General features: G+C 37.6%; 1 protein-coding gene across 2 annotated transcripts in view; it reads right to left on the bottom strand.

Moving 5' to 3' along the window:
- Window positions 1-4,619: 4,619 nt before the first annotated feature.
- The window catches only part of REL (REL proto-oncogene, NF-kB subunit), a 43,560-nt gene continuing 31,845 nt past the window's right edge, over window positions 4,620-16,334 (bottom strand). Inside the window, exons 5-11 of one of the 2 annotated variants that reach the window (XM_036028009.1) lie at window positions 14,863-15,003; window positions 12,423-12,527; window positions 12,100-12,312; window positions 11,471-11,539; window positions 11,270-11,338; window positions 8,384-10,225; window positions 4,620-8,141 (exon numbers count right to left, since the gene is read on the bottom strand). In XM_036028009.1, the coding sequence (XP_035883902.1) occupies window positions 9,438-10,225; window positions 11,270-11,338; window positions 11,471-11,539; window positions 12,100-12,312; window positions 12,423-12,527; window positions 14,863-15,003 (1,385 nt within the window). In that variant the 3' untranslated portion in view covers window positions 4,620-8,141; window positions 8,384-9,437. Of the gene's footprint in view, window positions 8,142-8,383; window positions 10,226-11,269; window positions 11,342-11,470; window positions 11,540-12,099; window positions 12,313-12,422; window positions 12,528-14,862; window positions 15,004-16,334 lie in introns of both variants that reach the window. The other variant, XM_036028008.1, reaches the window with a different exon arrangement.

Here is a 16,334-nt window from a genome sequence, read left to right as displayed (position 1 = left end):
ATTAGTTAAATTTCCATTTCCAAAGAGAAAAACATCTTAGGTAGATATTTTCTTTTGGAACTTTATTTTTGATTTTTAAGTCCACATAAGAGAATGAACTTTGATACAAGGTTTTCTGAGTTAATTTTTCTTAAGTGGTGCCTTTATTATGAAAAATACTACTTTTATGTTTTTTCATTTTGAAGTAATTTGAAGTTTTGCAAGGAAAGTGAAAAGAAACTTTCTCCCCTGAACTATTGAGCCAGTGATGGCCTATCACCCCGAATACATTAGTTGTGTAATTCCTACAGACAAGATCATTGTTCTACTTCATTCACCACAGTGTAACACAGTGATCATCAAGATCAGGAACTAATCTGATATTACATAGTCAAGGGATTACACTTTGCACTTAGTTGTCTTTTTAGTCTCCACCAATCTGGAACAGTTCATCTTCCCTTGATTTTCATTATTTAAACACTTTGATGATTTCAGTCCAGTTATTTTGTAGTTTGTTCCTCAATTAGAGTTTGCCTGGTGTTTCATTAATAGATTCAGGTTGTACCTTTCTAGCAAGAATAACACAAAAGAGATGGTATCTTCTTCATATATCTTATAAAAAATAAGATAAATATTATCTTTATATAACAATTTTATATAATTGTGTCACACAATTTTAATTTGGGCTTTTACCAATGATTGGGCTTTGATCAGTTAATACAAGTAGTGTCTGTCAAGCCCTTCTACTCCCCCCCCCCTTTGATTAATAAATATAGAGAGAACCATCCAACTTTCACTTACTAGTATTAGCATTCATTGATGACTTTCAACTGAATTGATTTTAACCATGATTGTCAAATTCCAAATGATTTTCTAATTCCTTTAACATTTATTGGTTGGCATTCCATAGAACTAGGTTCTCAATTAGGCAGAACTTTTCCTTCTTGTGGATTCATGGCTTTGTTTTATTTGATTGGTTATGATTTGCTACTCATGTTTATTTTGATTTCTAAGTACTGATTTGGTTGCCTCATCAAACTGAGTTCTGTATCCTTTTGACATGACCCCATTATTCTTGGAGAAATGTTCTTAGTTGTTTCTAATACAAAAGAACACTCCAGGCTCATCTTGTGTTTCATCTTCACCAGCCCTAGAGTGGGCTATTTCACTATGAGGAACTAGTTCTTTTTAATGGAAAATGGTATTTGGAGACCAAATGTGGGCACTAGGTATGCTCATTGCTGTGTGGCACTGCTGCTCCCAAACCCTCGCATGGCACGCGCACACATGCGCACTTACCTCTATGTATTTTTTTAAAATTATTTATTTATTTTTAGAGAGAGGGGAAGGGAGGGAGAAAGGGAGAGAAACAGCAATCCGTTGCCTCTCATACACAGACTGACCTGGGGACTGAACCTGCAGCCCAGGCATGTGCCCTGACTAGGAATCAAACCAATGACCTTTCGCTTTGCAGGATGATGCCCAACCAACTGAGCCACTCTGCCCAGGGCACCTCTATGGATTTCTTTACATATATTGAAACTATGAATTACACCAGTACTTCCAATTGCAACCTTACTCTAGTGTTCTCTCCCTTTCCACATTTGTCATTTCTTTCACTGAGAGTGAGAAATCTGGCTCCCATTAGCTCTACTATATTAACTTAATAGATCATTCCCCCTCATAAGTAATCTATCACTGCATCCTCATTTCAGATCACAGAGACACTCCTCCCTACCTCCCTCACATGTTCTCCTTGGGCTCCACACACTGTAATCCCACATTGGGCCAGTACCTTCACCCACTGTGGTAATACCTACCTGTACCTTGCTCAGAATAAGTGAATGACTTGTCCTCAGTTATTCAGGAAGGAAGAGAAACAGGCAGGAAATAAGTCAGGAAGGCAGAAAATAAAAACCTTTTAAAAAAGCATTTTAGTACTCTGTAAAATTATCTGTCATTTCAAAGGACAGTTACATATTCAAGTATATTCAGTTATAGTGTTTTATTAAAATGCCTAGTGTTGCTAAGCAACCAAAACTAGCTTTTTCTGTGAAGATGCTATAGATGCAAAGAAAACCTCTTTGATATTTTAAATGATTTTTAAATTATTTATTTTTTTAGAGAAAGGGAAAGGGAGGGAGACAGAGAGGGAGAGAAACATCACTGTGTGGCTGCCTCTCATGTGCCCCCAACTGGGGACCTGGCCTGCAACCTAGGCTTACACCCCAACTGGGAATAGAACTGGTGACCCCCTGGTTCACAGGCTGGCACCCAGTCCACTGAGCCACACCAGCCAGGGCTCTTTGATATTTTTAAAGTCAAATAGCAACAACATTTTATTAAGGGTTTTAGAATTTTTCCATTTATTATATTACCAAGAAAAAAATCACTGTTTACAAAGATATTACAGAGACAATATTCTGTACAATAACTGACATTTTAAAAATAATTGCATTTTGATACAACCCTTAACAATTAAATAATTAAACTATCTGAGAACTTTAAAAAAAGTTTTCAGTGCATCTAAATTCATTAGTCACTAAAAAGCATATAAACATATCTATAACAGTCCAAAAAATACAGTAATAGTGCTATTCCATAAGAGTCTTTTAAAACAAATAATTTGTAAAGGGTTCATCCCGTCTGAACCATGCATTTAAGAATGCCCCTCACCCAAGGACTTGATTGTGCTTTCCTTGCCATTTCATCCTGAAGCTCCCTGAACTGTGTGCCAGTGACCAACATTCTCAGCTGATGACCCAGTAAAATCAAGTGTGTCATCAGTGAAGTCTCCTGAGATGGAATTCCACAAACGGATCCCAGAGACTCCAACCTGACCTGATTCTTAGTACATTTTATACAAAGTAATAATGGTTTGACAATAAAGTTCAAGGAGGAAAATAGGCAAGATGAATATTTGATACTTTTACCAATTTGTATTTTATTTACCTGCTGATATCCCTAAAAACTTGATTTGTTGAAGCACCAACTTGTAGAAGCAGGTGGTTAGAACATTAGAGCATGACAAATTCCACTCCTTTTAAATAGATCATTACTAGTAGGCAGTATTTTTTTTCCTGAAGCCACAGACATTTAAGATTGAAAAAAATTGTCTATAAATTTTATCTGTATTTTATTTATTAATGAGGGTAACAGAGTCATGGTGGAGTCTTTTGGAGGTAGGTATAAACTTTGGTTTGCATTAAAGAATGACAAGATTACTTTTGAGATTCAATCTTATCCACTGATGTTAAACCTGCTCTTTGACGAAATTCTGCCAAGATATATCAGTTAAAATATTAATTCAACTCAGTCTTAAATAAACAAAGGCATAAAACTGGATACAGGCAACTCATACATTTACCTCAGATGGGCTTATAAATTTTCTATTACATGTGATAAAAAAATCCTAATTTTGTCCTTTTCATATTCAACCTCTGAAAACAAAATAGGTAAGAAATCTTATAGTGATAACTTCATTAGGTATGATGAGACTGTTTTTATGAAGACAGTCATACTACTATTGATTCATAATCAACGGCTAAGAAATTTAGAAGTCACAGAATTTCAGAACTGGAAGTCATTAACTGGCCTGTCTTTGCTATACAATAGGAAGTGGTTCTGGAAAGAATAAGGCCAAATGATGGCCCTTCACACCTGAGAAATAGCTGGCCACTCTGAAGAGAAACTTATTTCAGGATTCCTACTATGGAAGCCTAATCCATGGTGATTTTTCTCATTCTGCCACTGGAAGGAGTGCTTGGATTAGAGATTAATAAGGGCCACAAGACATATACAAATAGGTTATTAACAATATTTGATTAGCACTATACAATTAACAGTGTTTCTTATGCATTATTTTATTCAGTACAACAAGCCTTCCGAGGTAGGTAGTCTGGGTATCATCTGCAATTTTGTATCTGAAGAGATAGGCCCACAGAAGTTGTGATTTGTTAAATATCACACAACTTCTAAGTAGCACAGCTAAAGATTAAAACCCGTATGTCTGACTAAAAATTTCCTGTCCTTTTCATTTCTCCATGCTATTCAAACATCCCATGGAAATTTCTTTAATTCCTCAACAAATCAATTTATGATATAACAATTTATTGGTGCTACTAGGCAGCCTGAGCCACCAATTCCAAGTCTTTCTTTCTTTCTTTTTTTTTTTTTTTTTTTAAAGATTTTATTCATCCATTTTTAGGGAGGGAAGGCGGGGGAGAGAGAGAGAGAGAGAGAGAGAAAGAGAAACATCAATGTGCGGTTGCTGGGGGTTATGGCCTGCAACCTGGCTGGGAATCAAACCTGGGACACTTTAGTTCCCAGCCCGCGCTCAATCCACTGATCCCAGCCCGCGCTTCTCTTTCAGAGAAGCCCAGTTACCAATTTAAAGGCTATTAACATAGGGTACTGATGATAAAAATCAGAATAGGAGTTTTGAGGAGTATGCAGATTGGCAATGGCATGAAAGAAACTTTTGGGGTGCTGGAAATGATTATGTATGCAAATATTCATGAAGCTGTAAAGTTAGTCCACTTTATGCACTTTACATATGTTATCCCTCAAAAAAAAAAAGAGACTGATATCTTTGAGAAAAACAGTTTTGTCTCATTCACCTCTATATCACAGCAAGCACCAAACATGGTGCTTTGCAAATTAGACTGTAAGAAATGTGATGTGATTGATTACATGAATACTCCAGTGTCTGTGCAAGGGTGAGGGGCAGGGTGAATGCACGTGGGGAGGACTGAAATTAAACCTGCCGCAAAGCAGCAAAATCAGACATATGAAACAATCCTAACAACTGTAAATTTCTGCCTAATATAGTTGACAATATGGAGACAGAGGGTGAACTATTTCACAAGCTTGATAATCTTGGCATCGCTGCTTTTCCTTTCAGGTTAAGTACCTTTCCCTTTAAGAACCACATACGTGTCCACATTTTTATACTCACTCCTATGTCAGTTTCACCCTTGACTCCCTAATAATAGTACCATTTATTCAGCACCAATTATGCCAGGGACTGTGCACAGTCCCTGGCATAATTGGTGCTGAAAGAGACAAACTTAAATGACTTTAATTCAGCGCGTAGTTCTGCCACAGGGGTGTGTACAAAGCTGTACCTCAACAAGGCAGGCAAGACCAAGTTTCACAGAGGAGAAACTTTAAGCCCAGTCTTAAAGACTATGTGATATGGTTGCAGGAGAACACAGGTGGAGTGGGAACATGTTAAAAGCATGGAGGCCCAGCAGCCTGATAAAATTTTTTCGAGGAATGACAACTATGTAATAGGGAATAAGGAAGAATGGAGTGTTATTTTTAACTGGAGCATATGGAAAAGAGATTCTTGTTGGGGGAGAAGAGTGAAGGCCTACACTAAGAACTTAGCAGGAATGGAGGGACAAATGCAAGAGATTTTTTAAAGGTAGACTTAAAAGGACTTGATGACTAAGTATGAATGTGAAGTTGCTTTTAAATAGCATGGATGGTAGGGTAAATGGTAATGCCATTAGTGAAAGAATGTGCAGAAGGAGGAGCCAATCATATTCTGATTGTGTGAGAGAAGGCTGAAGCTGTGGGCATTGATACGGTCACCCTGGGGGTAAAATAGCACCAACTGGGGCCCTGCTGAGATTGGGGGTGGGGGGAAGTCAACCTCAGAGAAGAATCTTGTCTTCCATAGGAACGTGGAGGACATCCAAGGAGGGAATGGTCAATGGGATGGAAGGTTACAGATGGTTCAAGCAGAAAAAAATTAACAAGGGAGGGTGTCTCTAGTTACTTTTCCCACAATATTGTAAGAAAATAGTAGGAGATAGAGAGAGAGATGATAGGGTAAAAAATGACTGGGAAGTGAAGAAATGGAAACTGAAAGCACTTTGTAAAGTCTGGATGGGTAGGAAAGGGGTGTGAGGATGGCAGGAGAGGATGACATCTTTCCTTTTAAGCTAGAAAAGATGTTTACCACATTAATACAAAAAAAGACACTAAATGCTGAAGTGAGGGTAAGGAAACAGGAGAAGAAATGGAAGAGAAAGGCGGGGGGAGGGGGTCCAGTATATAAGTAGAGTTTAGAAAGGCATAAGGTCCACCTTTTTCTCAGAAACTTAGAGTGGGATGTTACAAGAACAGGTGAAAGTGTAAACACATTCAGAGATAGAGAAGAAGCTGTCAAAATATTTTTAAGTTCTAAAATAAATTCTAGGAAAAATACCTTTCATCACAGATGTAGCACTACCTTACTTCGGTATACACAGAAAAACTGCAAATCAATTGCTCATCTAATTTTAAAAATCCATTTAGATTTTCCAACAGTGTTTAACTGATTGATGCTAAATTAATATAAAATTATAGGATTCTATATTTTTAAAAAACTATACCACCTATTAACCACTATCTGAAAATATCTTGGGTTCATATTTTTTAACAGGTAGGAAATTGTGTCCAGATTTTTCTTTCTCCTTGGTAAGTTCTACTGAAGTATGTGGTGTGCTTATGATTTCAAAATTATGTAACAGAAGTGTTTCATTTTGAAATCATAATTTCTGAAAAACAATAACAGTATTTAATCTTTTTCTTTTGCTCCCTAAATATTCTGACCCCAAATCTTATCTTGGTTTCCTTCCATTTCCCAGTATCATTCAATTCAGAATTTTTATTTATATGACATTCATGCATTCTCTATTTTAACCAAATTAACTAGTTTTAATTGTTCCAGTAAATTTATGGTTTATTTGGATGGTATATGAGTGAAATGCCATGTTCCTAGCTGAGAATATGCTTAACATTTATGGTAGGTTCTAGTTGTAAAATAAAGTAGGTCTTTAATAAGTTACTTAGCATCAAGACAATTCCATCACAATAAAGGTTGTGCCCAAATTCCAACATCATTTTTCTACTGGGATTACTTTGCTTCCCAACAATTCGAATTATCATTATTAATCCTTGTCCTGAATGTGTGATTCTGACATAAGCCGGATGTTACATTCAACAGAACTATAAAAATCATGAACATCTAATAATTAAAGCTATTTATTTCAAAAACCAAAGCTGTGTCATTACTACTTTGAATGTTCAATAAGTATTTACTGATTACTTACTATCAGGCAGGCACTGTTCTACAAACTGTATTCAACAAACAAAACACAAATATTCCTGCCCTCATGAAGCTTGTATTTCAATGTAAGAAAACAAGTAGTAAACAAATGATTGCTTAGGTAAGTCCTATGGGAAAATATAAAGGAGGGGGGACATGGAGAGCTGATAGATATAGTGTCAAGAAAGGCTTTGATCAGGTGACAGTAGAGTGAGACTGAAGGATGTGCGGAATGAGCTCTGCACACACCTGAGAGAAAACCAGTCAGGCAGAGAGAACACCAAGTATGAAGTCTCTGAAGCGGGGGAATACTTGGTGTTTTTGAAGAGGAGCCCTGAAGTCAGAGTACCTGGAGCTGAACGAAGAGGGGAAAATGGTAGCAGATGAGGTAGGAGAGGGAGTGAGGGCATGCTAATGTTAAGGACTTTGGTCTTTACTCTGAGATGGGGAGCCACTGGATGGTTCTGACCAACTGAATGAAAGGATTTGACTTGGCTTAAAAATAATCATTCTGGCTACTTTAGGGAGAATAGACTATAAGGGTACAAGGATGTAAAGAGGGTTTTTGGAGGATATAGCTTCAATCCAGGCAGAGATGATGGTGGCTTGGAACAGGATGTTAATAGTAGAGGTCAAAAGAGGTGGTCAGCTTTGGATATCTTCTGAAGGTAGAACTTACCAGATTAGCTGATAGATTAAGATATGGGAGATAACAGAAAAAAAGAATCAAGGCTGACTCCATGGTTTTGGACCCGAGCAACCAGAAGCATGGCACTGCCATTTACTAAGTTGGGGGAAGACTGAAAGAGAAGCAAGTTTGGAAGGGAAGATCAAGGACATGTTGAGTCTGAGCTTTAGTTAGATTTCTAGGTACAGATGTCAAATAAGCAGTTTTGTACACATGGGTAAACTCCAAACCTGGAGTTCAGAGGACAGGTCTACGCTAGAGACAAAATTTCAGAGTTGACAGCATGAAACTGGGTGAGATCACAGTGAGTGAGGACACATAAGAAAGAGAAGAGATCCAAGGAAATTTCTTCCCCTTAAAAACATGGGTGTAGCCCTGGCTGGCGTAGCTCAGTGGATTGAGCGTGGGCTGGGAACCAAAGTGTCCCAGGTTCGATTCCCAGCCAGGGTACATTCCTGGGTTGCAGGCCATAACCCCCAGCAACCGCACGTTGATGTTTCTCCCTCCCTCTCTCTCTCTCTCTCTCTCTCTCTCTCTCTCTCTCTCCCTCCCTTCCCTCCCTAAAAATAGATAAATAAAATCTTTAAAAAAAAAAACAAAAAACCATGGGTGAAAACTGAAAATCATCAGCAATTTTAAAAGTATGGATTTAAATAGTCCAAAAGTAGACTTGAACCCCCCATACCTTGAAAGGGCCTGGATAAAACTTAGCATTTTAAAAAAATTTTGATTTACATATAAATCTAAGAAATTCCAAAATGCCTCGGAAAAACCCCTTAGGGGTCACCTTAGCTCATGGTCCTCAAAAATAACAAGGAATTTTTCCAATGACATAGCCATTACAAGTTTTACCTTAAATTTGCTCAAAAGCAAATATCAATTCATTTAACTAGGAATACATTAATACGTCACAAAAGAAATATAAAAAAGCATATTTGGAAAAGCTGGAGCTAATGTTCTCTTCACTTTGTTCTGAGGGAACATGGTGAAACCCTAAAGACAGAATTCCTATCACACAGTGTCAGGTCACATGTTTCAAAAGAAGAAAACACTAAAAACCCTGTTAAATTCCTGTTCTGGAAAGCACCCTTTCTGGCAGTTTCCAACTTTGTATTCTACATACTCAAAGTTTTTTTTTTTAATACAGAAAAACTGATTTTATTCAATATTTAGCATGGCACAGATTCATTTATACACTTCCAATGCTCAATAATGACTGCGTGTAGGCTGAAGTGCGCACTAGTTTAAGTAAGTGTGCAGTGCGCGTAGGATTCCACACCGCAGGTAGTCTGGAAGTTCAGTTTGTGTGGGTTTATCTGTTCTTGAAGTAACAATCGTCTGTAAATGATGAACTTTCCCCAGCTCTTCATGAAGTTGGAAAATGAGTTCATCCCTCTCCTTCAGTGGTAACTTCAGCACTGAACATTCATCTTTTATTTACATCCTGAAAAATTTTAGGAGCTCCAGAGCCAGGACTGACTGTCAAAGAACTCTCCTATACACCCAAACTGGGTGAGTTTCATAAAACCACTACACCACTAAACCCCCAAATCTTCCTGTTATAGTCTCAATCAGAGAAATATAAAATACTGCACCTATGCAGATAACATTAAAATCATTGCAAACACGTAAAAAGATTTAAATCTTGAATCACTATTTAAATCTTACAAGTTAACTGGGAAAAAAGTCTAACTCAAATGAGCCGCTCAACTGCTCATTCTGCATAGTGCCAATACCTGAATACTGACTTTGAACAAAACCATGACTGTTTGCATTAGCACCGTTAGAAGACCCTGACTCATTTATCATGCTGTTATTTGTACAGTTGAAGTTAGATCCCTCAAATGCATCTGATTGTGAAACAAACGCAGCAGCACTGGAACTGGCACCTGCTGATAGGCTGGAAGAGGGTATCTGATGGAGCTGTCTCAAGTCTCTTGGGTCTAACACTGAGTTACACGAGGGGCTTTCGATGTTCATGCTCACAAGTCTCGTATTATCGGTTTCCCTAATGCTGTCATTACTGGGCGTCATCATATTCATATGGCAGTTGGGTAGCATGTTGGCATCAGAAATACTATATAAGTCAGCTGACATGGGTGATGCTTCCATTCTGCCTATATTGTTAGTACTGTTATAAAGGCAAGGATTGGAAGCATTATTCAACTCACTCACAAGAGGCATTTCCAGGAATGGTGGGATACCCTGTGAATTAGAGGAAAGTGTCCCTGTTGAAAAACTACTCAGTGGATTTGTATTGACTGAGCATGAGGTGGGGTGGGCCACGGAAGACCAGCTTGAAGAAGACTGAGGTACCATTGCGGGTATGGCTGAAGGATGATGTGGCAATGCACCGGACATGGGTACATTTGGGGAATAGTAGGGTTCTCCTTGACTTGAAACTCCTGAAGGCCTGGGCATTTCTGCCAAAGCTGCGCCATGAGAAAACAAGTTGGATTCTGTGGGGGAGGGGAAATATATTTTTACAAAACTGAAATGAACAAAATTAGAAAAAGTACTATTTCTAAAAATTGCACAAACATGCTAATAAAGAAAATTTAAGGACACTGAGTAGCATTTCAAATAAAGTTAAATAGCACTAAAATTATTACATGAGTCCAAAACTGAATTCTGTGACACTGTTTTACAAATACCTATAAATAATTTTGCTGTTATTTTGGCATAATTTCACTGCAGTTAAATTTGAAAATCTGTCTTCCGAGGTCCTATGAAGGTATTTTTGAAAAATGAAAGACAAATATCAGAATTTCAGTTAGTGGAACTCTAGCCCAAAATCATTTCATTTCTCCACTTTTAAGAAAAAATAGAGCAGTGGAGGAACTCATTAGGGATAATTGAAAGACCACTGCCTAACTTTCTAAGCTATATTAAGATATAACACTAATGTACTACACATTCCCAGTCGAAAAAATTAGGGATTCTATTTATTTACACATTATTTATTTACATTGCTATACATACTAACCCAGTAAAAAGCACTGATTTCAGAATGTAACATGAAAAAGACTTCTAATTAACCCTGGTTGAATGATCTAAATCAGAAGTTGGCAACTTTTTCTATAAAGGGCCAGATATAAACATTTCAGGCTTTGCAGCCTCTGTTGGAACTACTCAACTCTGCCACTGTGGTGGGAAAAAGCAGCCACAAACAATACGCAATCAGATGAGCATGGTTATGTTCCAACAAAACTCCATGCATAGACGGGCTACTGGCCAGATCTAAACAGTTTCTGGCATGGCATACTATAGTAAAATTATCACCATATGAACAAAATGTAATTTCTCAACAACTCCACAAAACCAGTCTCCAGTATGACCTCTGGAAGCCAAGATGAATTTATTCAATATTCAAAGCATGAAAAAATATATAGGAGTAGAAAATATCAAATAAGTTGTTTTATTCCTAAGAATGAAATTCCAATATACTGTGCAAAGCATTTGTCTTTCTGATCACAAGGAATATCCTATAGGGAATAAAATACCTTTTTTAATGAATCTTCCTTCGCCAGTTGGTCCTAGGGAATCAGGTCTAGGTCTTTCAGGAAAATTAACTGCTGTGATAAAGTTTTTCCATTATTAAATATAATTTGAAAAATAACATCAGTTAAAATTTGAAAAATTTTATAAAGAAAAAATGTCCCACAAAATCTATTTAAATATGAATCAATCCAAAACATTCTTACCACAATCTTGCCACAGTTTCTGGAAAAGTATATTTGTTTTCTGTTTCTTCGCTTTATTGCCATAAGTATCTAGTTAGAAACAAAACAGAAAAGCATGTGAATGGATCATCACACTTCTCCTTTAATAAACCAAGTGTTTTATTCCTATATAGAAAATGCTTTAAATAAATGTACATAATATGGATTTAATAAGTATTGCAGAGTATCCTAAGTCAATGGTAAAATATTTTTCTCTTAATAAAGAATAGTTTTGATATTAATCTTGTTTTCTTCTAACACCTATAAGTCAACAATATCAACTAAGCAATAAGGGCAGAAAAGGAGCAAAATGGAGACCACTCTCTGACTGGCAAGTTTGCTATCTAAAAGGGCACAATAAAGACCAACCCCCCCCCCCAAATATAAAAAAAATTTTGATAAATGGCCTAGATACTTTGAAATTATTCCAGATCCTTTCCTAAGAAAGAGCTACAAAGAGCATAAAGATCAATTGGTTGAAAAATCAGCTGAAAACTGTCAGGAAAAGAAATGTAAACTATGAAGAAAATGTAACAATGTATCCTACAGAAATGTTATTAGCAGAACTAATTTTACAAAATTTATAAAACATTACCACCAAGAAGTCACACCTTTTTCATCTGGCAGATATCTAAAATCCATAGACTCGCTAACTTCCTGATCAGAAGGTCTCCGCAGCTGCATTTTTACTGTTACTGGTTCCGTTATAGCTTTGCAATATGGTGGGGTCTTGAAAACAATGGCTACTTGACGGTGGACATCAGCTTGTGAAAAGATACCTTTTGCTTCCCAGTCATTCAGCACAAACCGAACTTCTATGTCATCTAGTGAATATGAAAGCAAAGAACTATCAATGGGAAAACAAAGTAAAATATATCTAGTAATTTAAAATATATCATGAATTCAATGAAACAAACAAAAAACAGATAAATACCTTTCTGAACTTTGTCACAGAGTAGAAATATTTCATCTCCTCCTCTGACACTTCCACAGTTCTTGTTTACACGACAAATCCTTAACTCTGCAGTATTAGGAGCACCTAAGTATGAAGAATTTTTTAATGGGTTGCTACATTAATATATTTTATTCCTTTTTGAGGTAGAGCATTTTAGGAAACCAATTTATAGAATAAATTAAAAAACTTTAATGTAACTTCCGGCAAGATGGAGGAATAGGTGGACGCACCGCGCCTCCTCACACAACCAAGATTAGAACAACAATGATTTGCAGACAGAATATCACTCAGAACTGACAGAGGATTTATCTGAATGGAAGTTGGACAGCCAAGAAGTTGAAGTGGACCCTTACATCCAGGCTGGTAGGAGATGACCAGCCGGGCGAGCGCAGGGCTGGCGTGGGTCGGCGGTGCGCGGAGGTCGGGGAAAATTTGGCGTGAAATCGGTGTGACAGCCATCCGGGGTGCAAGAACACAGCGGTGATCCCTCAGTATGCAAACTGCGACTGGTGGACCCAGTGGGGCAGCGATTGTGGACCAGGGCAGAGCTTGCGGCCCAGGATCCCAAGGAAGGGTCTGAGCCCAGGAGAATGGAACTATGGCCATTGTTCCCTCCCACTCCCGCCCCCGCCCCCACATATAACGTCACAACCTAGCGACCTGGAGTGCCCAGCCCCGGTGAACACCTAAGGCTCTGCCCCACACCGTAACAAGAGTGACCAGACTGGAAAAAAAAAAAAAGGAGGAAAGACAGGGAAAGACATAAATATGTTTCCAACAGAACAGATCAGTCCCCCAGGACTCATCCTTTTGAGCGACCAAGAAATAGCCAATCTATCAGATGCACAGTTCAAAACACTGGTGATCAGAAAGCTCACGGAATTGGTTGATTTTGGGTGCAATTTAAATGAAAGGATGCAGGTTACCATAAAAGAGATGCAGGAAGATACTCGGAGGAGAGCCAATAGTGAAAGGAAGGCATCTGAGTCTCAAAACAATACAGTGGACCAGAAGGAAGATAGAATCAACCAAGCAGGAAAGCATGATGAAATAAGAATTCAAAAAATCGAGGAAAAGCTTAAGAGCATCCAGGACACCTTTAAACGTTCCAATATCCGAATTATAGGGGTACCAGAAGGGGAAGGAGAAAAGCAACAGATTGAGCACGTATTTGAACAAATAATAAAGGAGAACTTCCCCAATCTGGCAAAGGGAACAGTCTTCCAAGAAATCCAAGAAGCTCAGAGAGCCCCAAAGAAGTTGGACCCAAGAAGAAACACACCAAGGCACATCATAATTACATTAGCCAAGGTAAAAACGAAGGAGAGAATCCTAGAAGCAGCAAGAGATAAGGGGACAGTCACCTACAAAGGAGTTCCCATCAGACTGTCAGCTGATTTCTCAAAAGAGACCTTACAGGCAAGAAGGGGCTGGAAAGAAATATTCCAAGTCATGAAAGACAAGGACCTACATCCCAGATTGCTCTATCCAGCAAAGCTTTCATTTAGAATGGAAAGGCAGATAAAGTGCTTCCCAGATAAGGTCAAGTTAAAGGAGTTCATCATCACCAAACCCTTATTTTATGAAATGCTAAAGGGACTTATCTAAGAAAAGAAGATAAAGAAAAGACATGTATAGTAAAAGGACAGCAAACTCACAATTATGAACAACCACACCTAAAGCAAAACCAAAAGAAACTAAGTAAACGACTAGAACAGGAACAGAACCACAGAAATGGAGGGCACATGGAGGGCACATGGAGGGCTAGCAGCAGGAGGGTGGGAGGAGGAGAGAGGGGGAAAAGGTATAGAGAATAAGTAGCATAGAATGTAGGTTGAAAATAGATAGGGGGAGGGCAAGAATAGTATGGGAAATGTAGAAGCTAAAGAACTCATAAGTATGGCACATGGACATCATGAACTAAAGGGGGGAACGTGGGTGGGAGACGGGGTACAGGGTGGAGGGGAGAGAAGGGGGGAAATGGGACAACTGTAATAGCATAATCAATAAAATACATTAAAAAAACTTTAATGTGTAAGTAAATTAAGAATACTAAATACATTGATCATCCACATCTGTTCTTTTCCTTTCTAACTGCAATGTCTAACCCGGTTTAGAGTGACTGCATTTCTAGGCAATGAATCTTGATGCTTCTAAATTCTGGTTTTCCCAATCCAACCTACACACTGTTACCAAATTAATCTTCTTAAATTATGGCCATAACCCTAAAGCAATACAATTTTCATGTTTCTTGTTATCTGGGCAATAATCCAGTAACTCACCCTAACTCTTGTTATTTTAGGAATGTCTGAATTTTTCCTATAATAAACATAGTTTTTCTAATTACTGAAATAATTTTAAAAAATTCAACTATAAAAAAGCAAGCTAAGGCTAAAATGCAAGAATATAAAGTACTTACGGTTGTCATAAATAGGGTTAGAGACAGCAGGAGGTAGAGTGGTCGTCAAATTACCATGCTCATCATAAAGGAAAACTTGAAAACATAATCTCACCACATTGAGGTCGCAATCTTCAGTATCAAGCAGCTGTGGTTCGGGGACTAATTGATACATTAAAAGAAAATAAAAGAAAAGAATGCAGAGTATTCACATAGAACTCAAATCCTGCTGGGTCCTCCTCCCTGCCCAATACATCCAGTAACTGTGAATAGCAACCAGTCTGCACTAAATAAACAGAACAGTACACAATCTAAAGAGTGCTTTTTATCATTAGTATATTACATAGTCACTAATGGTATTCATTAAGTTATGACTGTGGTCAGGAAGTTACTATCTAAGTCATCTGGAATTTAGAGAATCCCAAATTGACATTAATATCAAATTTTTACAAAGATGATTGAAGGTTATATACAACAGAGAACAGACATTCATTCATTAATTCAACAAGCATATATTTAGTTCAGTCATTGTGCTAAGAACTCTGTAAATTATCTCCTAAATTTATACAAGAGGAATTGATTTTAAACTTGTCCCAAGTTTCACAGCTAAGAAATGGCAGAATAGGAATTCAGACTTCGGTAATTGAATCCAGAGCCTAGGCTCTTAAAAACTGAACTCTATTAGAAAATTTAAAAAATTTTATTTATTGTCCTGGCTGGTGTAGCTCAGTGGATTGAGCGCGGGCTGCGAACCAAATCATCACAGGTTCGATTCCCAGTCAGGGCACATGCCTGGGTTGCAGGCCACGGCCCCCAGCAACGCACATTGGTGTTTCTCTCTCTCCTTCTCCCTCCCTTCCCTCTCTAAAAATGAATAAATAAAATCCTTTAAAAATGTTATTTATTTACTTTTAGAAACAGGGGAAGGGAAGGAGAAAGAGAGGGAGAGAAACATCAATGTGCAAGAGAAACATCGATCAATTGCCTCTCACATCCCCCCAGTTGGGGACCTGGTCCGCAACCTAGGTATGTGCCCTGACTGGGGATTGAACCTGTGACTTTTCGGTTCACAGGCCAGGGCTCAATCCACTGAACTGCACCAGCCGGGGCTAGAAAATTTTACATATGTTTTGAATAAAATGGCAAAAGGGATATCTACTAAAATCTAGATCAGTATTTTAGGAATTAAATACCAAGAGGATACTAGATGGGATAAGGTAGCTTAGTGTTCATAAGAAATTTTATGTGCAAATTTGGTTTGTTTTAAAAAAGGCAAATAAACCCTATAGGAGGAAAATTTTATAGTTCCAAAAAATATGAAAACCCATTGTTTATGAAAGAATATAATGTGTTAAATTGATATTAGAAAAGAAATCCAGTTCCAAAGGAAAATATTACTACCTTTTCAAAGAATATTATAAGGTATAGCAATAAATCATAACAGTCATATTTTTAAAAGCATGATATATTAAATTTTATGAAAATTTTCTTTT

The sequence above is a fragment of the Phyllostomus discolor genome, chromosome 6 (assembly GCF_004126475.2).
Source record: "Phyllostomus discolor isolate MPI-MPIP mPhyDis1 chromosome 6, mPhyDis1.pri.v3, whole genome shotgun sequence".
NCBI classification, from domain to species: domain Eukaryota; kingdom Metazoa; phylum Chordata; class Mammalia; order Chiroptera; family Phyllostomidae; genus Phyllostomus; species Phyllostomus discolor.
This window is presented reverse-complemented; position numbering and strand designations above follow the sequence as displayed.